The 27895-nt window shown below is 42.4% G+C and overlaps 2 protein-coding genes across 2 annotated transcripts in view; one reads left to right on the forward strand and one right to left on the reverse strand.

The window, feature by feature from the left end:
* The window catches only part of ASIC2 (acid sensing ion channel subunit 2), a 267566-nt gene that overhangs the window by 156398 nt on the left and 83273 nt on the right, over positions 1–27895 (reverse strand). The gene's annotated exons all lie outside the window — the stretch shown is intronic.
* On the forward strand, positions 24815–25379 carry LOC122207361 (glycine cleavage system H protein, mitochondrial-like). Its single transcript, XM_042917478.1, has one exon. It carries the CDS (start codon positions 24819–24821, stop codon positions 25338–25340), a length of 522 nt encoding a protein of 173 aa, XP_042773412.1. The 5' UTR covers positions 24815–24818; the 3' UTR covers positions 25341–25379.

Below are 27895 nucleotides of genomic sequence, written 5' to 3' on the forward strand. Positions count from 1 at the left end.
CCCTGAATCAGGCTCTGTGCTGGCAGCACGGAGCCTGCTTGGGATTCTCTCTCTCCTGTCTCTCCGCCCCTCCTTCACTCTCTCTCTCTCTCCCTCTCAAAAATAAATAAATAAACATTAAAAAAACAAAAGCAAAGTGAAGGATGAAAACCATATGACCATCTCAATAAACATAGGAAAAGCATTTGATAAAATTCAATATCCATTTATGACTAAAAGCCCTCAACAAAATGGGTATAGATTGAATACACTTCAAAATAATTAAGGCTGTATATGACAAGCCCATAGCTAACATCATACTTGATGGTGAAAAGCCGAAAGCCTTTCCTCTAAGATCAGAAACAAGAGGATTCCTATTCTCACTACTTTTATTCAACATATTATTGGAAGTTCTAGCCACAGGAATTAGGCAAGAAAAAGAAATAAAGATATCCAAATCAGAAAAGAAGTCAAACTGTTACTATGTGCAGGATATGATTTTATATATAGAAAACCTTAAAGACTCTACCCAAAAATTGTTAGAACTAATAAACTAACTCAGTAAAGTTTTAGGATACAAAATCAATACACAAAAATCGGTTGCATTTCTAGACACTCATTATGAACTATCAGAAAGAGAAATTAAGAAAACAATCCCATTTATAATTGCATGAAAAAGAATAAAATATCTAGGAATAAATTTAACTAAGGAAGTGAAAGACATGTACACTGAAAACTATAAGACAGCAATAAAAGAAATAGAAAAAGCACAAATATTATGGGTATCCATGCTCATGGATTGGAATAATTAATATCGCTAAAATGTCCATACTGCCCAAAGCAATCTACAGATTCAATGCAATCCCTAACAAAATTCCAAAGGCATTTTTCATAACAATAGAACAAACAGTACTAAAATTTGTATGGGAACAACAAAAGACCCCAATTTGTCAAAGCACTCTTAGGAAAGAAAAAGAAAGCTGGAGGCATGACACTCCCCAATTACAAACTGTATTACAAAGTAATAGTAATCAAAACAATGTATTAGCATAAAAACAGACACACAGATCAATAGGACAGAATAGAGAACTCAGAAATAAGCCCACACAGATATGGTCAATTAACTTACAACACAGGAGGCAAGAATATACAAGGAGGAAAGAACAGTCTCTTCAATAAATGGTGTTGGGAGGGGCACCTGGGTGGCTCAGGCAGTTAAGCGTCCAGCTCTTGGTTTTAGCTCAGGTCATGGTCTCACGGTTTGTGAGTCTGAGCCCCGCGGTGGACTCTGTCACTGTAGTATGGGGCCTGCCTCGGATTCTCTCTCCCCTCCTCTGCCCCTTCCCTGCTTGCTCTCTCTGTCTCTTTCACAAGAAATAAGTAAACTTAAAAAAAAATAAATGGTGTTGGGAAAACTGGACAGCTACATGGAAAAGAGTGTAACTAGACACTATCTTACACTATGCATAAAAATGAACTCAAAAGGGATTAAATAATTGAATGCAAGACCTGAAACCATAAAACTCCTAGAAGAAAACATAGGTGGTAGGCCCTTTGACATTGGTCTTGACAATTAATTTTTGGATCTGACTCCAAAAGCAGATGCAAGAAAAGCAAAAGTGAGTAAGTGGGACTCTATCAAACTAAAAAGCTTCTACACATCGAAAGAAATCATCAATGAAATGAAAAGGCATCTTACTGAAAGAGAAAACATTTTCAAATCGTATTTCTGATAAAGGGTTAGTATCCAAAATGTATAAAGAACTCATAGAAATCAACAGTAAACCCCCCAAACAATCTGATTAAAAAATGGACAGAGGATATGAATAGACATTTTTCCAAAGAAGGAATGCAGATGGCCAACAGGCACATGAAAACATGCTTAACATCACTAATCATCAGAGGAATACAGATCAAAAGCACAGTGAGATATCACCTCATACCTGTTAGAAGAAGTAACAAGTTTGGCAAGGATGTGGAGAGAAGAGAATTTGTATGCCTTGTTGGTGGGAATGCAAATTGATTCAGCTATTATGAAAATCAACATGGAGGTTCCTCAAAAACTTAAAAGTAGAACTACCATGTGATTCAGCAATTCCACTTCTTGCTTTTTATCTGAAGAAAATAAAACACTGATTAAAAAAGATACATGCACCACCATGTTCACCACAACATTATTTATAATAGCTAAGATGTGGAAACAGCCTGAATGGATAAAGAAGATATGAGACGTGTGTGTGTGTGTGTGTGTGTGTGTGTGTGTGTGTGATATATCTAATAAACCCACACAGTTATTGTCAATTAATTTATAAACATAGGAGGCAAGAATATACAATGAGGAAAGAACAGTCTCGTCAATAAATGGTGTTATATATTTATAAGTGGAATATTATTCAGCCACGAGAAAGGAGGAAATCCTGACATTTGCAACAACATGGATGGACCTTGAGGGAATTATGATCAGTGAAATAAGTCAGACAGAGAAAGGTAAATACTGTATGATCTCACTCATATGTGGAATCTAAAATCTAAAATCTAAAAAACTAATCAACCAAACACAAAATTAAGCAAAGGAACTCCCTGCTCCCCCTCCCCCTGCCCAAAAAACCCCCCACTAAACTCATAGGTACAGAGAACAGAATGGTGGTTGTGAGAGGGGAGAGGGAGAGGGAGAGGGATGAGTGAAGGGAGTCAAAAGGTATAAGTTTCATGTTATAAAATAAGTAAGTCATGGAGATGTAACATATAGCATGGTGTCTATAGTTAATAAAACTGTATTGCATATTTGCAAGTTGCTAAGACAGTAAATTTTAAAGGTCTTCAACACAAGAAAAAAAATTTTGTGACCATGTATGGGACAGATAGCTAGACTTATCGTGATGATCATTTTGCAATGTACATAAATCATTATGGTGTACATCTGAAACTAATACAATGTTATATGTCAATTATACCTTAATTTAAAAAATACACTGGGTGGAATTCACAGCCAATTAGACGGTGCAGAAGAAAAGATCAGTGAACCTGAAAACATAGCAATAGAGACTATCCAGAATGAAACACAGAGAGAAAAGACAAAATAAAAATAACAAAGTATCAGTGAGCTGTAGATAAATATATCTAGAGAAAGTAGAGAAAAATATTGGAAGAAATAAAGGCCAGGATTTTAAAAAATTTTTATGGAAATTGTAAACCTATTGATGCAAAGAAATGAATGGACTGTAAACGTAAGAAACATGTAGGGGCGCCTGAGTGGCTCTGCCGGTTAAGCATCTGACTCTTGATTTCAGCTCAGGTCATGATCTCAGTTTAGTGAGTTCGAGCCCCATGTCAGGCTTTGCGCTGACAGCACAGAGCCTGCCTGGGAGTCTCTCTTTCTCTCTCCCTCTCTCTCTTTCTCTGCCTCTCCCCTGCTGGTACTGTCTGTCTCTCTTAAAATAAAGTAATAAACTTTAAAAAAAATTAAAAAAAAAGAAACATGTAAAAAACTACATGAAAGCACGCTATAATTGAGTTGCTGAAAAACAGCAGTAAGAGTAAATAGAGAGAAACAAAGATAAAAATAAAAACAGGGGCGGCTGGGTGGCTCAGTCGGTTAAGCGTCCGACTTTGGCTCACGTCATGATCTCATGGTTCATGGGTTCAAGCCCCGCGTCAGGCTCTGTGCTGACAGCTCGGAGCCTGGAGCCTGTTTCGGATTCTGTGTCTTCCTCTCTCTCTGCCCCTCCCCCACTCGTGCTCTGTCTCCCTCTCTCTCAAAAATAAAGAAACATTAAAAAATATTTTTTTTAAAATAAAAGCAGACTTCTCAGAAAGAATGCAAGTTCGAAGATAATGTAGTGATAGCTTTAAAATATTGAAAGAAAGTAACTACTAGCCTAGGATTCTATATCAAGTGAAAATACATTCCAGAAACAAAGGTGAACCAAAGATTTTCAAGCGTCCAAATGATGGGGCTGAAAAGTACGGCATAGGAGATCTAGGCAATACTATTGTGATAATGTTGTGTGGGTGACAGATGGTAGTTACACTTGGGGTGAATATTGCACTGTGTAGAATTGTTGAACCACCACCTTGTACCCCTGAAACTAATGTAATATTGAAGGTCAACAGTACTTCAATAATACAAATTTAAAAAAATCAAATGATGACAAAACTAATCAACAGCAGACACGACCACGTGAAATGTTAGAATAAGTCTTTTAAGCAGAAACTAAAATGCTGGTGGATGGAAATTTGAATTTATATAAGAAATATGTGAGTAAATATAAAATATTTTTTCATATTTAAAACATCTCCTTAAAAGATTATGCTCAGAAAGTAAAAATATGATGTTGAGGTATGGCCCATCTATCCCTACTGTGTTGAGGGTTTTTGTCAAGAATGTACGCTGTATTTTGTCAGATGCTTTTTCTGTATCCGTTGAGAGGACCATATGGTTCTTATTCTTTCTTTTATTAATGTGGTGTATCATGTTGATTGATTTGCAAATATTAAAGCACCCCTGCAGCCCGGGAATAAATCCTGCTTGATACTAGTGAATAATTCTTTTAACATACTGTTGGATTCGATTTGCTAGTATCTTGTTGCGAATTTTTGTAACCATGTTCATCAGGGATATTGGCCTGTAATTCTCCTTTTTAGTGTGGTCTTTAGTTTTGGAATCAAAGTAATGCTGGCTTCACTGAATGAGTCTGGAAGTTTTTATTCTGTTTCTATTTTTTCAAACAGTTTGAGAAGAATAGGTATTAACTCTTCTTTAAATGTCTGGTAGAATTCCCCCTGGAAGCCATCTGGTCCTGGACTTTTGTTTTGGGAGATATTTTTGATTATTGATTCAATTACTTTGCAGGTTATGGGTCTGTTCAAATTTTCTATTTCTCCCTGTTTCAGTTTTGGTAGTTTGCATGTTTCTAGGAATTTGTCCATTTCTTTCAGATTGCCCTTGGCCATAGCAACTTCTTACTAGACAAGTCAGCAGAGGCAAGGGAAACAAAAGCAAAAATGAACTATCGGGACTTCGTCAAGACAAAAGGCTCCTGCATAGCAAAGGAAACAATCAACAAAACTAAAAGGTAGCCTACAGAATGGCAAAATATATTTGCAAATGACATATCTGATACAGGGTTAGTATCCAAAATCTATAAAGAAATTATCAAACACAACACCCAAAAAACAATCCAGTTAAGAAATGGGCAGAAGACATAGACATTTTTCCAAAGAAGACATCCAAATGGCTAAAAGACTCATGAAAAGATGTTCAACGTCACTCATCATCAGGGAAATACAAGTCTAAACCACGATGAGATACCACCTCACAGCTGTCACAATGGCTAAAATTAACAATACAGGAAACAACAGATGTTGGCCAAGATGCAGAAAAAGGGGAACCCTCTCGCACTGTTGGTGGCAAGGCAAACTGGTGAAGTCACTCTGGAAAACAGTATGGAGGTTCCTCAAAAAGTTAAAAATAGAACTATCCTATGACCCAGAAACTGCACTACTAGGTATCTACCCAAAGGATACAAAAATAAGGATACATGCACCCTGATGTTTATGACAGCATTATCAACAATAACTGAAATGGAAAGAGCCCAAGTGTCTATCGACTGATGAGTGGATAAAGAAGATGTGGTATATAGATACAATGGAATATTACTCATCCATCAGAAAGAATGAAATCTTGGGGCGCCTGGGTGGCTCAGTCGGTTAAGCGTCCGACTTCAGCTCGGGTCACGATCTCACCGTCCGTGAGTTCAAGCCCCATGTCAGGCTCTGTGCTGACAGCTCAGAGCCTGGTGCCTGTTTCAGATTCTGTGTCTCCCTCTCTCTGACCCTCCCCCGTTCATGCTCTGTCTCTCTCTGTCTCAAAAATAAATAAATGTTAAAAAAAAAATTAAAAAAAAAAAAAAAGAAAGAATGAAATCTTGCCATCTGCAATGACGTGGATGGAGCTAGAGTATATCATGCTAAGCAAAGTAAGTCAGTCAGAGAAAGACAAATACCATATGATTTCGCTCATATATGGATTTTAGGAAACAAAACAGATGAACGTATGGGGAGGGAAAAAAAAAAAAAAAACAAAGAGAGGGAAGCAAACCATAACAGACTCTTAACCATAGAGAATAAACTGAGGGCTGCTGGAGGGAGGTGGCGAGGGGGGTGGGCTAAATGGGTGACGGGTATTGTTATGATGAGCACTGGGTGTTGTATGTAAGTGATGAATCACTAAATTCTGCACCTGAAACCAATATCACACTATATGTTAACTAACTAGAATTTAAATAAAAATTTGGAAGGAAAAAAGATGAAGTAAAAATAGTGATGTATTGTGGGGTTTATAGTGCATGTAGAATAAAATATATGATGAAAATAGCACTAAGGTGAGGTGTAGAATACTATATTCACATACATACTATATATGAAGTAGTTTAACATTTGCTTAAAGTTAGACTGATAAATTAAAGATTTAGCTGTGGTTCTAGGTCGCCCATCCTGGGGATATTTGTCACAATGTGGGGAGGGCTGCTACTGGCACCTAGTAGGTAAGGCCAGGGATACTGTTAAACATCCTACAATGCTCAGGACAGCATCCTCTGACAATAATTATCTAGCCCCAAATGTTTCAGAGTTTAGAAATCTTGCTTTAGAACAACCGCGAAAAAACAGAAAACAAAGAGACAGATCTAGGAAGCTAACAAAGAAGACACAATGGAATCATTAAAAATAATCAATTAATCCAAAAGAAGACAAGGTGAGTAGAAAGAGGAACAAAGACTAGATGGGGCAAAAAAAGACAAATATCAAATTGGTAGGTTTAAAACAAACCACATCTATAATCAACATGGTCTTACCATCTCAATTAAAGGTGGAGACAGTCAGATTGGGTTAAAAAAAGCAGAACTCAATTTTGTGATGTCTACAAAAAAAAAAAACCCATAAAGCATAAAGTATGCTTAGTAAAACTAAGCATAAAGATAAAAGTGAAAGAATTTGAAAAGGTAAACCATACTAACACTAATCAAAAGAAAACTGGGGTGGCTTTATTAATGTCAGACAAGGAGATTTCAGAACAAGGAATATAACCAGGGATAAAAAGGTTCATTTCATAATGATAAAAGGGGTCAGTTCATCAGAAGGACATAATAACAATACATATTTGTACATTTAACAGCAGAGCTTTAAGATACATGAAGCAAAAAAGAGAGGATTAGAAGAAGAAATAGACAAAGCCACATTTATAGTTGGGGACATCAACACCTCTCTCAATAGTGTGGACAATATGAATGTAGCTGGAAAGTCAGTAAGGATATAGAAGTCTTGAATAATAATGATAAAAGAGTGGATGACTTTCCCCTAAGATCAAGAACAAGGCACGAAGGTCTGTTCTTACCACTTCCCTTTGGCATCGTGAAGGAGATCCTAGCTAGTGCCACAAAATAAGAAAAAATAAATAAAAGGAATATAAATTGGAAAGGAAGAAGCAAAGCTGACTTTATTCATAGATGAAATAATTTTCTATGTAGACAATTGTAAGGGATTTCCAAAAAAAGCTACCAGAACTAATAAATGTGTTTAGTTGATACATGCAACAATATGGAGAAGTCTGGAAATTATGCTTAGTTTAAAAAAATCACACGAGAGAACACATTGTATGATTCCATTTCTGTAAGATTCCAGAAAGTGCAAACTAGTGTATAGTGACAGAAATCAGATCAGTTTTTCCCTGGGGATGGAGCTAGAAGGAGGGAAGGATTGCAAGTGGACACGAGGGAACTTTGGGAGGTGATAAAAATGTATATTTTGTTGATCGTGTTGATGGGGTTATAGGTGTATGTATTTGTCAAAACTCATTAGATTGAACATTTTAAATATGTGCATATTACTGCATAAGGATATCTCAATAAAGTGACAAAATGTTAAAAGAAGGAGAAACGGAAGGGGGAGGAGGTTGAGAAGCCACCTGCCATCTGGAGCTAAGGTGGATAACAGCACACAAGGACACTCTCTTCACACAGCCACTCGCAGTGCTGGCTTCTCCCAAGGCTGGTTCCCCATGCTACTCAAGATCAATGCTACAAACTTCCTTGGGCTCACCTACAGAAAGGAGAAACAGACTCCACAACGTTCCTCTTAAGGCAGGAAAGCACATCTCCCAGAATCCTCCTGCAAACTTCTCTCTGTATCTCATTGGCCAGAATTGTGCCACATGCCTTTTCCTGAGCTGTCTGTCAGTCAGGTCTACCCTGTTATTCATGCAGTAGAAGAGGGGGCTTACGGGTTGAGGAATTAATCCCAGAGTTCACTACAGTGACCCTATTTTTCATTTCATCATGAAAGAAAATCTCTTTTTTCCCTCCACCCCCTCTGCCTCCCCTTCCCCTTCTCCTTAATAAAGAGATATTGCAGGCAAAAGCTACATATGAGTTCATAGATTCAAAAAAAGTGTTCAGACATACTTAGGAAGGATGTCTGTAATAGCTGTAAATAGGATTGAGAAGGTGGGCTCACTTTGCTACTATGGTGACATTCCCTGGGGACCATCTACATTCCTTGGGATCTGTTGGATGGGCTAGGAGCAAGAAGGTGTGACTGTCCCCAGGTTTCTCACCTCCTGACTTCAGGTGCTTACTAATTCAGATCTTGTAGGTGCCTCGTTAGCGCAGTAGTCAGTCTCATAATTCAGATCTTGTGATGAATCAACCATGACCAAGAGGAAGTGGATACATACATACATACATACATACATATATCAAAAAATAATATAGCAAATCCACATTTCATCCAGTTCCATGATACGGTGTGTGCTTCGATTTCAAGAACAAAAATTGGAAATCTTCTTCTCTGATGCTATTTCTCATAAAGGCTCAGATATTAATCTTTTACAGGTTAAAAAGCAGTTCCAAATTTTCTAATCAACATTGTCCTAGACAATAAAGCAGACAAATTGTTTTAATAATACATTTTATTTCTGCCATGGGACTCACTGTAGCTATTTTTGGACTGAATGGAAAAAACCTCTGCCCCATACACATTTTTATTTTTCCAGAACTGGTCCTTGTTTAAGAAGGATTGCTCACCACAGTGGTCTGCAGGGCAAGAGTTTGCTAAGCAATAGAAGAATTCACCCTGGGTTTCAGGGAAATGCTTAACCTACTTGGTAGAACTAATCACTTGAAAGTCTATTAATGGTATTCATTTACATGTTAATGTTCTAGTTACAAAGATGTTTTATCTGTTCTTTGGAAGAGGGGAAACTCTACTTAATTCACTTAGAATCCTTTGTTAACACCTGATAAGTGTCAGGAAGTAATAAAACTTTCCACAGGATCTGGGGAATCTGGAGATTAGTGGCTTAGTTTGGAAGCTCCCACTGCTAACTTACAATACTGTAACCCAACCTGTTATACTCTATAAAACCCAGACCAAGGTCAAAGGGACAAAGTCCTGGGGTGGGGGGAGGGGACGTGTGGTGAAGTCCAGATTCTGGGGCCCTCAGGGCCATCAGCTTTCCCCTCTCCAGCAGGCCAAGCTGTAAAGCCTATCACAGGAGGCTGAGTGGAAAACTTTGGGGAAAGACAAAAAGTTAATGTTTGCCACTTCTCAGGGAATGATGACAGCACCCAGGCAGAAATATCTGGAGCTCAGCAGGATGTGTGAAGACCGGACTGAGAAGGAGAGGCAGGAGGTAGGAAGATGAGTGTGGGAGCTAAGGCGGGTGTCGGGCTTGACAAATTATTATTCGGCTGGCTTGCCTGAATTGTGACATACTATTTATTAAAGTAGAAAGAAAATTTTAAAAAGTGAGATGTCAGCCCCAACCCCAACCTTCCTGAGCACAGGCAGCTGGTGCAAAGCAGCCTTTGCATAGGCTAAAACTCCCAAACAACAGCAGTGTGGGGAAGAAAAAGTCATGGAGCATATGTATTTATTTTTTATTTTTATTTTTATTTTTGAGAGAGAGAGAACATGAGTGGCAGAGAGGGATAGAGGGAGAGAGAGAGAATCTTAAATAGGCTCCATGCTCAGTATGGAGCTTGATACAGGGCTCAATCCCACCACCCTGGGATCATGACCTGAGCTAAAATCAAGAGTTGGATGCTCAACTGACTGAGCTACCCAGGAGCCTTGGAACATATTTAGACTTGTACAGACACAGGTACATGTGTGGCTCCATCACTTGGAATCTGCATGACCTGGAGACATTTCCTCTATCCCTTCAAAACCTCAGAGTTCTTATTGTAAAATGGGATAATGATACAGAAAAGAGTCATTGTCAGGATCAAGGCAGAGTATGGATAGAAAAGCATCTTGCCAATAACTTCCTAACATTATAACTATAACTATAAATGGCGGTTGTGGTGGTGGTTGGATTGATATCTTATAGGTTTTAAGGTTTTATTCAATCCAGTATAATATATGGCTACTGGTCATCAATTTATTTACATTGCGAAATGAACCCTGTCTTCAGGGAGTCTGCAGGCTGCAGGAGTACAGATTCATAACCCAATAACTGAAAGATATTATTGGGGTTAGAGAACACACGTGATCATCTTTACTGTAAGGAAAGGGGAAACAAGGGTCAGAAAGTCACATGACTTGCCCAAGGTCATGCAGCCAGGAAGGAAGGTCATAGCTCCATAGCTCCAGCTCAGTACACCTCAAGGATGGCTGCTCTCACCTCTTCTCCTTCCTGGGACACAGTGAGGGGACTCTGAGATTGATGGTCTAGATGGGTTGAGGGACAGAAGGAGGGCTATTGATACGAATCCTGCCAAAATGTTATTGGACTTGGCACTCAAATACAAATTACAATCCAGGAGGTGAAGCATTGTGTTGGAGAGGTGGAGGCTGCCCTGATACCATTTTGGGCTTTGGGGGTGAAGCACCCTGGCTGGGATTCTCAGCTCTCCAATTTCAAGGTTCCAAGGAGAGAAGGCATGGTTCAGGTGTCGTTGACCCCCACGCCTTTACAGCCATGCTGCTTTCCTTGGGCAGGGGGGGTCTGTTTTGTCTAAGGATGAATGGAGATGCTTCCGAAAGTGGCTACTCCTCCTAGCTGTGGGTCCTGGTACCAGTTTACCTGTTGGCTTAGTTTGGACGGTTACCGAATTCCTATAAGCCTCAGTTTCCTCCTCTGTAAAAATGTGACACGCCCTGCCTTACCTCACGAATTGCATGCCTACCGTGTGCCAGATGCTCTGCTGCTGGGCACTTTACAAATGTCAAAAGGATTAGGGAAATGATGGGGCACAGAATATATGTTCCATGAAAGCTGTGAGCAAGTTCAACAGTTCATTTCATCCTTAACCATGATTCCTTCATCATCCCCATTTGACAAATTGGGAAACTGGTACTTGGAGAGGTCAGATAATGGAATGGAGGTCACGTGGCTATTAAGAGGTGGATCTTAGGTATAAATCCGGCTTTTCCCACGTTACTATGCTGCCTGCCTGTGAACTAAAAGTACATGAGATGATGATGGTGATGGTCACTTATGGAAGAAGAATGTCAACATTGCCTGCAGCAAAAGACGCTCCAACCATCTCCCTCCACTGAGAAGGATAAAAATGTATGGGAGTGCCCACGGGCCAACCCTGCAGCTGTCTGCTGGAACCCCCACCAAGCCCCGGGCAGGAATGGGGAGCCAGCTGAAGAATATAAACAGCATTGCAAATGGCCTCTGTTGGTGGAAGCGATGCGCCATTGTCAGAAACAGTGAGCTCCAAGTGCAAGGGTCTGCGTGCCCTGGGTGGTGGCGCCAGTCATCCACTTACATCTGGTTAGGGAACACTGTCACACTTGGTGGAGGTGCCTGATGTCATGATCAACTCAAGTGACAAGAGTACTCCTTTGGGCTTGAGCCGGCGACGCACTGTGGAAGAAGACAAAACTCTATTCTAGCAGGTGGGAAGTGGTTGGATATAAATATTTTAAGACAACAAATATGATTCAGAAGGCTAATTGGAACGCAATGACGCCACCCAGGGCTCCCGGAGGCATGACACAGATGGGAGTAGGAATCTCTGCCTCAGCATTAGAACACACAGTGTAAATCGTGTGGTGGGAGCTGTCCCCTGCAGGGACACTCACCCAGGTCCTCGCTAAAAAGCTGGCAGGTGGGGTAGGGGAGGGGTAGCGTGGAGCAGGAGATGGCCTGGGTTTTCGTCTGGGGTCCGTCTGCCTTCTTGAGAAAGTCCCTTAACCTTCCCAAGCCTCAGATTCTTTATAAAATGGGTGGAGAGTCAAAGTGACAGTGGGAAGCGTTCAGCTAACTGTAACTACCTTTAATGTAATTAACTTAAAGCATTTTACTCCCTCCCTGCTCTCATGCTGTGGGATTCTGGGAAGTTATAGCCACCATTTAGACTTTATGTTTTGTAGTTGAGAGAGAATTGTCTAGGGGTTCAGCATCCAGACTCTGGAGCCAGCCAGACAGCCTGGGTTCAAACATAAGCTCTGCCACTGGGCGTGCCCTGGGCCCCCTGCTTTAGAAGATGCTTCTCTGGCCCTCTTCCATCGCTGTCCTTCCCTCCAGGGACCAGGAGGATGCACCCACCTGGAGTGCAGGTTTCTCATTCTAGACCACACTCTGGGGTCCTGGAACCATGGAACTCTGGCTGAATAACTCCAAGTCAGCTTCCAGGATCCAGAAGTCCTCACTGGATCCACACGGTGGCTGTTTGCAGTGGAATGTCTGGAGCTTGGATGTGGGGGCTGAGGCATCCGCATGCATGTAGGAAAGGTCCCTTGCAGCTTAAGACCGGGCTGGGGGGTAGGAAGAAAATGGGGGTAATCTGTGGGTCAGGGACTGCTCTCCCTAAGCCACTGGCTCTTGTCTGGGGCTCCAAGGAGTGTGAGAATTCTGAATTCAAACTGGGCTTTCCAGTCATTATACAGGTATATTTGTCAAGTAGGATGAGAGGACGTATCTCATTTTGTAATTTGTTACCTGGGTTCACAACTTGCAAATATTTAGACATACGGTCTATGGGCCCCCATTGGTACTCTTGCTATGAATGCCACACATGTTACCAGGGAGCCCTGACCCTGGGACAATTGCTTAACCTCTTGGTACTAGGTTTCCTCATCTGTAAACCAGAAATGAATTAGAACTAACCTCATAGAGGTGGTGTATGATGAGTTGACACACAGAAACTAGTCCTATGCCCAGTGCATAGTGAACATTCAGTAACACGTTAGCTGTTGTTATTTTTATGTTACCCAGGTCTGGGGTTCTACCTCCCCATACCCTGCAGACTCTTGGTCCCTTGTTATAATGGCTTCACTTTTTCACTCTGTCCTGTCACCTGACACATGGCAGCCTGACCATAATACTGCTTGGTATATTGTTACCTCTTGTGGCCACCTCCAGCCTACATAGCCCTCCCCAGCCTGGATGAATCTCCTGTGTCCTCTTTGGAAGCTCTCCAACTGGGGGACAAAAGACCCATCCTCTGCATGGCTGAAGCCAGCAAACAAACATCTACACCAAGCCATTTCAGGCACAACCGAAATGGGAAAATAAAGGTCTCTTTAAATATCACCACCCCGGCTGGAGAACAATGCACTATCCCACTTCTAGAAAGCAAACGGATGAGTCTGCAATGCAGGTCCCAGGCCTTGGCCATGTCATTAACTGTCTTTCTTGGAGACCTGACTCATGATAAAAAGCCAGTGGGAAGGACTGCTCTTTCCATTTAACTTTGCTATCATTAAAAAGCCTTCGGTAGTTCCTCCGATATGCTTGTTTTATTTTTCCGGCATCATGCCAGTTAAAAGTAAGATAAATGATAAGTCTGTTAACGAATACCTCAGTTAATTTTATGGCAGAGAGAGCAGAGGAGGGAGCAGGGTGGGACCTTCCCCGTACTGTGGGCTCATAACCGTTTTGAGCATCAAACATTTATTAAGGACCAATAATAAAAGCCCCTGTGATGGTGTAATGGCTCATTCTAAATGCTTCCTGCTAATAAAATGAGCATTGATTTGAAAGACAATATTTAAATTCTATCCACAGTATGTCAAGGAAAGGACAACTGTGGATGAGGCGTGAGAACCACTTAGCCAAGCTGTTTAATCATCAGATGCCCTGCAAATTGTGTGCTCTTGGCAGGTGGGGAATGTTCACTCAGAAGTGCTACATCGGGGGAGGCACACACAGACTGGGTTTCAAATCCTGGCTCCCCATATTTGTGCTGAGTGACTTTGGACTTCGTACACAAACTCTCTAGAAAACAGATATTCATACTCTCTCCTGCGTGGTTTGGGATGATGTACATAAAGTGATGTAGTAGCATTGATACATTGGGAGCTCCCACCCCATTCCCTTGAGCTTGAACATGGTCCTGCCCCCGAAAAAGCAGTCCTCAAGCTTCAGGCCACTTATTGTGCTATGACCAAAGGAGCAGGCTCGGAAGTCGGCACTCCTCTCCCTTGTAAAGAATTGCATCACTGACCACCGTCACCAACCTGGATACATGTCATACGTTTAATTTTTAATATGTTTAATTTTAATGTCATATGTTTTAATTTTTAATAAAGTGAACCTGGCAATGACATTCTCATGAGCATAGTCTTCCACTGGTCCTTCCGTGTCCACCTCAGGACGAAGCCCATACTCCCCAGCATCACATCTGACACCTGCCTTCCACCTCCATGCCTCCCCGCCACCCACCCCCCTTCCACAGGCACTTCTAGCTCTAGCCCCGGGGCTCTGTGCCGACTTTTTGCTTGACACCTGCGTCTCTGCTGGGATAACTCCTTGTACCTTTCAAGGGAGCTGAGGAGTCCTCCCTTTTGGAAGGCCTTCCCTGACATCCCCACCCCACGGAGGGTCAACCCAAGAGCTGTAACCCTTGATTACAACTGGAAGTGATTGCCTTCCATTGACATTGCTTTTACATCTCTCTTGGGCCAAAAACGAGTCTCATCTCTGTAGGTCAAGCAGCTATAGCAACGCTGGGCATAGAGGCAAACAATTTATGGGTTTTTGTTTTTGTTTTTGTTTTTGTTTTTTTTGACTCAGCTCTCAGTCTCAAGGGAATCTCGTCCAGTCTCAGAGATTTAAAAGCTATCTATATGCTGAGGACTCTCAAATCAATCTGGCCCAGTCCACGCCCCTAACCTCCAGACTCATGTTCTGAGCTGCCCACTTACATATCTCACTCAGATGCCCAAGCTTTTCCAGAAGTGAGCTCCTGATGGTCCTTTCCCAACTGGGGAATGGAAAACTCCATCTTTCCACTGCTCAGACCCACAGTCCCAATGCCATCCCTCACTCCTTTTACTCCTCTTACCCCACAGGTCTGCTGTCACCGTGGTTCTGTCCCTCTACATTCAGAACAGATACAGAATCTGACTCCTTGTCCCCGTCCACCACTGTGGTCTAAGCCTTTATCTTTCTCATTGGTTTATTGCAACTTCAGGTAAGGGGCCTCTTCCTGTTTGCTTTTACCCTTGCCTCCTTCAGTTTATTCCCAGCACATCAGTCACAGGGATCCTCTGAAATTACGTGACTCCTCCGCTCAGGACCGTTCAGTGTCTCCCCACCACGCTTAGAGCAAATGCCAAAGTCCTTACCATGATTATCAGGCCCTTACATGATCAGGCCCCTAAGCTCACTTCCACTGTTCTTTGGATACCCCAGGCAAACTTCCCCCTCAGGGCCTTTGCACTGGTTGCTCCCTTTGCCTGGAGTACTCCTTCCCTAGATCCATAAGGCTAGTTTCTTACTTCCTCCAGGTCTTTCTTAAACATCAGCCTCTCAGGGAGGCCTTCTCTGGCCATCTTAAAATTTCTCCTGCCAACACATATTCCTGTTCCCAGACTTAGTTTTAATTCTTAGAACTTATTAATCACTATACTATCTCCTTTACTTATTTATCTTGTTTACTTTCTGTCTCCTCCAGGCAGTGAGAGCATGGATTTGGGTCTGTTATGTTTAATTATCATGTCCTCTGTACTTAAAGCACTGCTGGCCCATTGTAGGTGTCCGTTAAATGTCCGTTAGTTGAATAAATGAATGAATGACAATTTTCGAGAAATTGCTTTCCCGATCTGGGTGGCCAGGGTGTGGCCAGCAGGTCAGTGCCCCCCGCCGGGGGCTCTCTGGGCGGGGGGGGGGGGGGGGGGGGGGGGGGGAAGAGGGGGAGGGGAAAGCCGGGCTCCAGCTGGACCAGGCACAAAGTGTAAAGTGAGCTATGCACCCAGAGTCCTGTTCCTCCATTGACTAGAATTAGAAAAACTGTATTAAAAAAGAATATCGGGGGAAAAAATTAGATACGCGTTTCCATGGAAAGAAAATGTGAGTTTAAGATAATGATTGTGGGTTTCATTATCTACTTAAATAACGCAGTTATCTAAATTTCTCCTTCCAGTTTTATTTAGCTTAATTCTTGCCCTGGGGGTGTGTTCCCTCAGGTCTTTCCAGGAGAAGCAGCGCTTGAAAAGTCAGGGAGAGAAAAAAAGCAAAGAATAGCCCTTAGATCCCACGACAATGAGCGGCTCGCGGTGCCGGCTCAGATGAGCTCGGAACCTTCCCAGGCGCTGAACAAGAGAACAAGAGAAGCCAAAGAACTGGGCGAGACAGCTGGCGGGGGAAAGCAAAAGCCAGAGGGCTTAGAGGAGCAGCTCTGCCCTAACGCTCCCGGCAGAGGTGGCCAGGCCAGCGCGGAGGAAGAGGAAACCCGGCAGAATTCAGGCAGCAGGAGACCACATGGGGATGGGAACTGCCTGGTCCAGGGGTGTGACTTCTGGCCTCCACCTCCCTGTGGTGACTGCCTCTGGCTTGACCACGGCGGCAAAGGTCCTCCTTCCTCTGTGCACCCACAACCTCTTCCTTACTGGGAGCTCCGTCAGCGCGTGTAGCACACTGCCCTAGGATAGATGGTTTCTACATGTGTTTTCTGCTCTGGGCTGGAAGCAGCATGACAGCAGGGACCTCATCAGTGGATTTTTATCGTCCCAACAGCTTAGCCCAGTGTCTGACACATACCATATCACATATATATGATGTGATATATACACACATATCTGTATGTATGTTTGCACATGCCTATGTGTGTCTGTGCGTGTATTCACACACCTCTTCAAGTCATAGGTTTTGGGTTGTTCTGGGCAGCAACCCCTCTGGTCCAGCCAGGCCCCAAGCTCCATCCTGGGTCCAGCCCGCCTGGCCAGAAGATTACCCGGAGCCACCTGAGAAGAAACTGGGTCTCTTTAGAACAATGCGGAGACAATGTTTCCTTCTCTCCCCAGTGCCCACCCCTGTCCTCTTGGGATGTGTTGGGGTTGAGCGACCACCCCCTGCCCCTCTTTAATTCCACCCATTGGAGAGGAGTGGCTCATCTGATTGGGGTGGGGGCTGACCTTCACTGGCATCTTAACTATGAGGGGTAGTGATGTACTTCACGGGCGGGTGACAGGCTTCACCTTTGTTTTTGTCCCGGGGCCTCCCCTGCGCCATAGGACAGACGGGGGGACTCACTCCTCTGTTTTTGGCTCACACAGGCTGAGAGCCCTAGAGTGGGATCCAGGCTGTGACTGGCTTGTCACTCTCTCTGGCTATGTGGAGCAGGCCAGTGTCTGGCTGGGTAGGGTTTTCATGGTCTGCTCCGTTGCTCCAGGAGGTTCCAAGGTCTGAGTAAGGCATGAGGGTTATTAGACCCTTGTTTTAGCCTCAGATAAGCAATGTTCTCCAATCTGGCTGAAGCCAGAAGGCCCTGCATTTTGGGAGTTAGTAAGCATGAACCTGGCCTTGAATCAAGTTGATATTTGGTTGGCATCCGGCTTTCAATCCTTGCTTCTGTTTTCTATTCATCAGACCTGGAGGGGAATAGGGAAAGCCTTGGGTTGCCTGGCCTCTGAGAATTGGGCTTTGACAGGGACCCTGCACTAAGTCATGTTCTCCTAAGTCTGGATATTATTTGGTCTTTTATCCTGTGAAACATCAAAGTCTTCCAGAAGAACTTAGCCTGTTGCTTTTCTGGTCAGTCCCTACCTGTGCCTCCCTTGTCCAGGTCTGGTCACTTGCTATAGGCAAGCTCAGTCCTCGTCCAGCCACTAAGTCAATGAGAGGCCAACCTGGCAGAGTGCGAGGAGCCCATCATGCCATCTGGACAGTATGGGAAGGAAGGTCAGCTACTATCACCCCTGGGGTCAACCAGAAAGACAATCTGTTGTGGACATTCCTGGCATCTACTGCCCAATATCCATTCACCTTCCTGGTAACTAATCCCCAGTTTCCCTCTTGGGAATCACCTCTGCCACCCAGCCCATGTGCTTCGGATAAAGCAGACTCTACCTAGACTCCAAGGGTGGTGACTATGGCTAACACTAAGGGAACTGGTACATCTGATCCTGTGGCCCAGGTGGTTCAGAGATGAGCATGTGATCCCGATCAAGCCAGCGTTAGCCAAGGAATCTCAATTCGTGTGTGTGTGTGTGTGTGTGTGCGCATGTGCACGTGTGTGCTGTTGGTGGAGTGGGCTTTCATTTCCATTAGAGCTGAAGCTAGAAGGAGCAGAATTGGGAACTTCCAGTGGCTATCATAAAGGCACAGTCTGGCCAAGATTGAGTCAACATGGAGAGAGATAAACCTTACCTGGGTGATAGCATTTGATCCCTGGGTTGAGCCAGGTCTGAAGGCTCATTGGTCTACCTGGATGGTCTGGTCAGTTCTGAGACCCAATAAGCCCTCTAGTTTACTGAAGCATAATTGAATGAGGTTTTCCCACTTGCAACCAAAAAGTATCCTCACTGATTCAGAGCCTTCTGCCCGTACCAATTGCCATTCAGTAGGCTCTCTCTCTAATCTTTCCCCCGGGGAGTTTGCAGTTTCCTCTCCATCCTCAGAGGTTATCAGCTTGATCCCTTGCTGGGAATAGAGCATCTGCAAACCAGATGCTCAGCCAAACCCTCATCCCTGTGACTGGTCCCTTGAGTATCCCTCATATCCTCTGACACTGAGAATAGCACAACCCACAAGCTCATGCCCTGTGCCCCTTGGAAATGCTGCCAGCATGGATCAGGGATCAGCAATTCCCAAAATATGTTCTGGGGAACCCTGGTCCCATCGGATGCTCTTTTTGGAGATTAAAAAAAAAAGGTGTGCAATTTGAAAAAGTTGACAAAGCCCTATATTTTATATTCCTCTCTTGGAGATTCACAGGCACATATGCTTATTAAAGATTCTGATAAGTACTACAGGAAAGAGAAGTGTTTGACACATCATAATTTAGCACTTTGAAACACATTTGACTACTGAACACATATGTTTTTGGTTGTAGGTATAATACCCATAACAACCCGAGAAGCCCATATTTTAGGAATCTTGATTAGAGTTTGCAGAAGTCCCTTGGATCTGGCAGTTTGTATGACCGGTCTCCTTCTGGGGACCGGCTCTTCAGTCCTGGCTGAGTTTTGATGCCTCCATGCTGGCCTGGTGATATTGACATTATGTCTTCCAGCCAGAGGTCCCAGGGTGGTACAGGGCTGAGACCATGCAGGCGGTGCTGCTTCTTGGCATAGTATTACCAAGGTGACGGCAGCAGGAGACAATTAGACTGGGCTGACTGTACGTTCTTTCCCAGGCCACATGGACCCGTGAAACCCCATTCTGAGACCACAGTCCAGATTTGGCAACAAGAGTGTCTGCACTTACATGTAAACAGGGAGCTTGACACTAAACCGTGATTGATGTTTCAAATCAAATGCTCTCAGGGTCAGGATGGTAGATGAGTTTCCAAGAATCAGGGCCTGTAATGAAACCCGCCAAGGTCATAAAATGCAGGACGGCCACAGGAGGCCTCCTGGAGGCTCAAACCCAGATGACAGGAAGACAGCTAAATTTTAAATCTTTTTTTCCCTCTCTCTCTCTCTCAAAACAGCAGCCTTGTACTTCCTAGGAAACAGAAATGTTTGCTTGGTATTGCCTCATAAATCCTCATGACCCATAAGGAGGTTGAAGGAGCCAGCATGATTTGTTCTGGAATCGGGGGAAGGAGGGGAGAGGGGACAATACCACTGTTGAGTGCCTACTATGTGCCAGTCCCCATGCTAGCAGCTCCATATTCACGAATCTTTTTAATCTTCATACAATCCAATGAGAGAGTAGTGTTTCTATTTTGCTGGGGAGGAAGTTAAGAACCAGAAGGGTGAGTCTTTTTGCCTAACGGAGGTCTTGGGATTTGAACCCATGTCTGTCAGGCATCCAAAGCTGTCCCGGGCAGGGATTTCTCAGTGGAGTATGTCGGTTAGTCGATCTTTAGGTGGGGTTGTTTCCCCTTTCTACCCCTCGACAACCCTTCAGCTCTGTGTCCCAATCAAGGTAGAATATCTTCCATAGGTTCTAGTCTCTCTGACTGAGGGAGGTGAGGATGTGAAGGGATGCAAGTAAACTGGAGCCGGGGTGAAGTTCCAGGTTACCCAGACACCCCGGATTGGAGAAGCTACTTTCAAACTGACCATGCATAAGTTATTAGGGATAAGTATTGCCAGAGAGCTAGCAGGCTGGTTCACACCCAGGAAGCGTCAACATTATTATTATTATTATTATTATTATTATTATTTTGCATATCCCAGTCATTCCAGTGGGTGGTGGTGAAGAGCTCACTGGATTGAAAGCCAAGACATCAGAGGAGGAGCCAAGATGGCAGAACAGGATGGAAGTTTTTTGTGTGTCTTGTGTCCATGAAATACAGACCAACACTAAACCATCCAGCACACCTAGAAAACTGATCTGAGGATTAACACAACAACCTGCACAACCTGAACCACAGAAATCAGCAGGTACGTGGCGTGGAGAGGTGAACTGGGGGAGAGAGGAGCCGCAGAGGACAGGGAGCCACTTTTGCGTGCGGAGAGGATGGAGACGGGGAAGGGAGAATATGGGAAAAGCACCCCCCCCCCAAAGCAGCTGGAGAGAAAGTGGAAAAGTAGAAACAGACTCAGGGACTGAAATAAAAAGGGGGAAAGGAGAAAAGAGAAAGGAGAGGGTTTAAATTCCATTAAGACCATAAACAGGGGGGGCACAGAGTCTGAAACTCCGCAGCTGATACCTGGTGGTGCTCTGGTGGGAAGGGGGAATCCCCAGGAGCGGAGCGGAGTCCAGGGTCTTCAGGCCACACGGGAAGAGGCGGTTCCCCTGCTGGGAGGACACCTGGTAGAGGCTGTGTGGGTCCCCCAAAGGCAAGGCCCCAGTGGACCTGGGAGGGTACCACATTCACTGGTGCTGGAACAAGGTCGTTAAGGGTGAAGCCTGGTGCCAGATGCACTTCGTGATTTTCCATAATCCCTGAGGTGCTGCTGCTACACCTTCTCGCAAACTTTTTCTGGGGCGGGCTGGCACCTGGCCGTGGTCTCTGGGCACTGGCAGCAGCAGGGTCCCGCGAACCTTCCTGGGTGCAGCCAGCACCCAGCCAGTGCTCAGTGAGACCCTCCGCAGAGGGGCGGAAGGGGTCAAAGCCGCAGTCCCTCAGAAGTAAGTGGTCGGGAAAAACAGCCGCATCTGAACAAAACTCAGGAGGGAGGTGCTGCTTGGGGCTTGGTCACAGACTGTGTAAAAGCGGGGAGTGGACGCCAAAGACAAAGGACAGTGCGTGACTGCTGATCGGGGAGAGCAGAGTTCCGATATTAGAGACTGGGTAGCTGCGTGACGCCATTTTCACCGCTTCTGCGCATGCACATACGCAACTACGAGCGCCACAACACTCCACCCCAGTAAGGTAGCAGCGCCATCTAGTGGACAACGGAGCCGTTACACTGAGCCCCGCCCAACTGGGCCAACTTCGCTCTTTAGAACACAAGTCTCTCCGCCTGCTTAGTTTACAGACTATAAAGCGCTTCATAGTCTGACTTCTAGGGAAAAACGAAGTAATTTCAGACGTATTTCACTCTGTTCACCTGTCCATCTATTCAATTTGCTTTCTTTTTTTTCTTTTTTCTCTTTTTCGTTTCGTTTCTTTTTCTTGAATACAGAAAGAGAACAAACATTCATTTTTATTTTCAATTTTATTAAAGATATTTTTATTTAACTTTTTCTACTATATTTTTTACTTTTGTGTAAATTTTTTCAAATTCTATTTCACTTCCATCATTTCATTTTAGTCTACTTCAGTTGTTCATTTTTCTCAAATTTTCAAAAGATTTCTTTTTTTTCTTTCCCCTTTTTTTCTCTAATCTATCGAGCCCCTTTCAACACCCAGACCAAAACACATCTAGGATCTATCATCATTTTTTCTATTTTGTGTGTGTCTGTGTTTAATTTTTTAATTTTAGTATTTTTAAATTTTAATTATTTTAAATTTTAATTTTTTTACCTCATTAATTCCTTTTCTCCCTTCAAAATGATGAAATGAAGGAATTCACCCCAAAAGAAAGAGCAGGAAGAAAAGACAGCCAGAGATTTAACCAACACAGATACAAGCAAGATGTCTGAACCAGAATTTAGAATCATGATAATAAGAATTGAGTTGAAAATAGATTAGAATCCCTTTCTGCAAAGATAAAAGAAGTAAAAGCTAGTCAGGATGAAATAAAAAATGCTATAACTGAGCTGCAATCTTGAATGGATGCCACAATGGCAAGGGTGAATAAGGCAGAACAGAGAATTAGTGATATAGTGGACAAACTTATGGAGAATAATGAAACAGAAAAAAATAGGGAGATTAAAGCAAAAGAGCATGATTTAAGAATTAGAGAAATCAGTGACTCCTTAAAAAGGAACAACATCAGAATCATAGGGGTCCCAGAAGAGGAAGAGCGAGAGAAATAGGGGTAGAAGGGTTATGTGAGCAAATCATAGCAGAAAACTTTCCTAACCTGGGGAAAGACACAGACCTCAAAATCCAGGAAGCACAGAAGACCCCATTAGATTTAACAAAAATCGATCATAGTCAAATTCACAAAATACTCAGGCAAGGAGAAAATCACGAAAGCAGCAATGAAAAATGTCCCTAACCTATAAGGGAAGACAGATCAGGTTTGCAGCAGACCTATCCACAGAAACTTGGCAGGCCAGAAAGGAGTGGCAGGATATTTTAGGTGTGCTGAATCAGAAAAATTTGCAGCCAAGAATTCTTTATACAGCAAGGCTGTCATTCAAAATAGAAGGAGAGAGAAAAAGTTTCCCAGACAAACAAAAATTAAAGGAGTTTGTGACCACTAAACCAGTCCTGCAAGAAATTCTAAGGGGGATTCTCTGAGGGGAGAAAAGATGATAAAAAACAAACAAACAAATAAATAAAGACCAAAAGCAAGAAAGACTAGAAAGGACCAGAGAACACCACCAGAAACTCCAACTCTACAAGCAACATAATGGCCATAAATTCATATCTTTCTGTACTCACTGTAAATGTCAATGGACTAAATGTCCCAATCAAAAGACATAGGATAACAGAATGGATAAGAAAACAAGATCCATGTATATGTTGTTTACAAGAGACCCACTTTAGACCTAAAGACACCTTCAGATTGAAAATAAGGGGATGGAGAACCATCTATCATGCTAATGGTCAACAAAAGAAAGCCGGAGTAGCCATACTTATATCAGACAATCTAGACTTTAAAATAAAGACTGTATCAAGAGATGCAGAAGGGCATTATATCATAATGAAAGGGTCTATCCACCAAGACGACCTAACAATTGTAAACAAATGTGGGAGCACCCAAATATATAAATCAATTAATCACAAACATAAATAAACTCATTGATAGTAATACTATAATCACAGGGGACTTCAACACCCCACTCACAGCAATGGGCAGATTATCTAATCAAAAAATCAATAAGGAAACAATGGCTTTGAATGACATACTGACCAGATAGACTTAATACATATATTCAGAACATTTCATCCTAAAGCAGCAGAGTATACATTCTTCTCCAGTGCACATGGAACATTCTCCAGAATAGACCACATACTGAGACACAAATCAGTCCTCAACAAGTACAAAAAGATCGAGATAATACTGTGCATATTTTCACAACACTATGAAACTCGAAATCAACCACAAGAAAAATTTTGGAAAGGTAACAAACACTTGGAGAGTAAAGAACATCCTACTAAAGAATGAATGGCCTAACTAAGAAGTTAAAGAGGAAATTAAAAAGCTCATGGAAGCCAATGAAAATGATACCACCACTACCTAAAACCTCTGGGATGCAGGAAAGGCAGTCATGAGAGGAAAGTATATAGCAATTCAGGCCTTCCTAAAGAAGGAAGAAAGATCTCAGATACACAACCTACCCTTACACCTTAAAGATCTGAAAAAAACCAGCAAATAAGACCCAAAACCAGCAGAAGACAGGAAATAGTGAAGATTAGAGCATAAATTAATGCTATTGAAACAAAAAAAACAAAAAACAAAACAAAACAAAATAAACAGTAGAACAGATCAATGAAACCAGAAACTGGTTCTTTGAAAGAATTAACAAAATTGATAAACCACTAGCCAGTTTGATCAAAAAGAAAAAGGAAAGGACCCAAATGAATAAAATCAAGAATGAAAGAGGAAACATCTCAATCAACACAGCAGAAATAACAATAATAAGAGAATATTATGAGCAATTATATGCCAATAAAATTGGCAATCTGGAAAAAAATGGACAAATTCCTAGAAACATATACACTACCAAAACTGAAACAGGAAGAAGTAGAAAAATTTGAACATACCCATAACCAGTAAAGAAATCGAATTAGTAATCAAAAATCTCCCCCAAAAAAACAAGAGTCCAGGGTCAGATGGCTTTCCAGGGGAATTTTACCAAACATTTAAGGAAGAGTTAACACCTATTCTCTTGAAGCTGTTCCAAAAAATAGAAATCAAGCTCTGCGAACATGGCGCTACGAGCGGTGTGGAGCATGCGGTCTGCGGCCTGCAGCCTGCGCGCCGCCTCCGCGCCCGCCGCGCCCTGCCTGCCGCGGCCCTGGGGGCTGAGGGCGGGCGCCGTCCGGACGTTGTGCACAGGCTCCGCTCTGCTGTCTGTGCGTAAATTCACAGACAAACATGAATGGATAACAACAGAAAATGGTATTGGAACAGTGGGAATCAGCAATTTTGCACAGGAAGCTTTGGGAGATGTTGTTTACTGTAGTCTGCCTGAAGTTGGGACAAAATTGAACAAGCAAGAGGAGTTTGGTGCTTTGGAAAGTGTGAAAGCTGCTAGTGAACTCTATTCTCCTCTATCAGGAGAAGTAACTGAAATTAATGAAGCTCTTGCAGAAAATCCAGGACTTGTCAACAAATCTTGTTATGAAGATGGTTGGCTGATCAAGATAACACTCAGTAATCCTTCAGAACTGGATGAATTGATGAGTGAAGAAGCATATGAGAAATACATAAAATCTATTGAGGAGTAAAAATGGAACCCCTAAATAAACTAGTATGAAACAACTTAATCTAGCATAGTTGTCTTAAATTAATGGTGCACAGAGGATTTAAAATGGCAACTTTTAGCAATACCAGTGCAAAAAGAAACTACTTGCAACAATGTTAATGAAAGAAAACACCCCTTAACTTTCTAACGATTGCCTATAAACACAATATGTATATTTTTTGCAACACCCGATGATTTTTAGGCTAGGCTCCAGTTATACTATTCAGAATCCTGAAATTAGCTGTGGTTAGAAATTAGTTATAAAAACTATGTAATTCCAGGATAACAATGTCATCTTAAACCTTTGGAAATTTTCACTTGCTTACATCTATACCTGGATTGGGGTCAAAATACTTAAATGATCTGTCCATTGGAAATAAGTGGCAGTGGAGAAAGGTCTGTTAGTTGTATAGTGTCAGATAAAGAACAATATTATCTTAATTTTGTAATATACTGTGCTTGCTGGTGCTATTTTTATATGGTGAAGCAACAGCCTTGCAGGAAGATAGTTTAATAAAACATTCAACTTCATTAATCATGTAAAAAAAAAATAGAAATCGAAGGAAAACCTCCAAACTCTTTCTATGAAGCCAGCATCCCCTTAATTCCAAAACCAGACAGAGACCCCACTAAAAAGGAGAACTATAGACCAATTTCCCTGATGAAAATGGATGCGAAAATCCTCAACAAGATATTAGCCAACCGGATCCAACAATACATTAAAAAAATTATTCACCACAACCAAGTGGGATTTACACCTGGGATGCAGGGCTGGTTCAATATTTGCAAAACAATGTGATTCATCACATCAATAAAAGAAAGGACAAGAACCATATGATCCTGTCAATAGATGACAGGAAGGAAAGCATTTGACAAAATACAGCATCTTTCTTGATAAAAACCCTCAAGAAAGTAGGGACAGAAGGATCATACCTCGAGTTCATAAAAGCCATATACAAAAGACCCAATGCTAATATCATCCTCAATGGGAAAAAACTGAGAGCTTTTCCCCTAAGGTCAGGAACAAGACAGGACAGGGATGTCCACTCTCGCCACTGTTATTCAACATAGTATTGGAAGTCTTAGCCTCTGCAATCAGACAACACAAGGAAATAAAAGGCATCTAAATCGGCCAGGAGGAGGCCAAACTTTCAATCTTCACAGATGACATGATATGGAAAACCCAAAAGATTCCACCAAAAAACTGCTGGAACTGATTCATGAATTCAGCAAAATTGCAGGATATAAATCAATGCACAGAAATCGGTTGTATTCCTACACACCAACAATGAAGCAACAGAAAGAAAAATCAAGGAATCTATCCCATTACAATTGCACCAAAACCCACAAAATACCTAGGAATAAATATAACCAAAGAGATGAAAAATCTAAACACTGAAAACTATAGAAAGCTTATGAAAGAAATTGAAGAAGACACACACACACACACACACACACACACACACACAAAAGGAAAAAGATTCCATGCTCCTGGATAGGAAGAACAAATATTGTTAAAATGTTGATACTACCCACAGCAATCTACATATTCAATGCAATCCCTATCAAAATAACACCAGCATTCTTCACAGAGCTAGAACAAACAATCCTAAAATTTGTATGGAACCAGAAAAGACCCCGAATAGCCAAAGCAATCTTGAAAAAGAAAACCAAAGCAGGCGGCATCACAATCCCAAACTTCAAGCTGTATTACAAAGCTGTAATCATCAAGACAGTATGGTACTGGCACAAAAATAGACACTCGGATCAATGGAACAGAATAGAGAACCCAGAAGTGGACCCACAAACGTATGGCCAACTAATCTTTGATAAAGCAGGAAAGAATATCTAATGGAATAAAGACAGTCTTTTCAGCAAGTGGTGCTGGGAAAATTGGACAGCAACATGCAGAAGAATGAACCTGGACCACTTTCTTACACCATACACAAAAATAACCTCAAAATGGAGGAAAGACCTAAATGTAAGACAGGAAGCCATCAAAATTCTCGAGGAGAAAGCAGGCAAAAACCTCTTTGATCTTGGCTGCAGCAACTTCTTACTCAATACGTCTCAGGGGGCAAGGGAAACAAAAACAAAAATGAACACTGGGACCTCATCAAAATAAAAAGCTTCTGCACAGCGAAGGAAACAATCAGCAAAACTAAAAGGCAACTGACAGAATGGGAGAAGATATTTGCAAGTGACATATCAGATAAAAGGTTAGTATCCAAAATCTATAAAGAACTGATCAAACTCAACATCCCAAAAACAAATAATCCAGTGAAGAAATGGGCAAAAGACATGAATAGACACTTCTCCAAAGAAGACATCCAGATGGCCAACTGACACATGAAAAAATGCTCAACGTCACTCATCATCAGGGAAATCCAAATCAAACCACAATGAGATACCACCTTACACCTGTCAGAATGGCTCACATTAACAACTCAGGCAACAACAGATGTTGGCAAGGATGCAGAGAAAGAGGATCTCTTTTGCACTGCTGGTGGGAATGCAAGCTGGTGCAGCCACTCTGGA

Source organism: Panthera leo, chromosome E1 (assembly GCF_018350215.1).
Source record: "Panthera leo isolate Ple1 chromosome E1, P.leo_Ple1_pat1.1, whole genome shotgun sequence".
Taxonomy (NCBI): Eukaryota; Metazoa; Chordata; class Mammalia; order Carnivora; family Felidae; genus Panthera; species Panthera leo.

Excerpts from the sequence above, each read along its gene's own strand:
- LOC122207361 (XM_042917478.1), top strand. The coding sequence starts at position 24,819 with ATGGCGCTACGAGCGGTGTGGAGCATGCGGTCTGCGGCCTGCAGCCTG.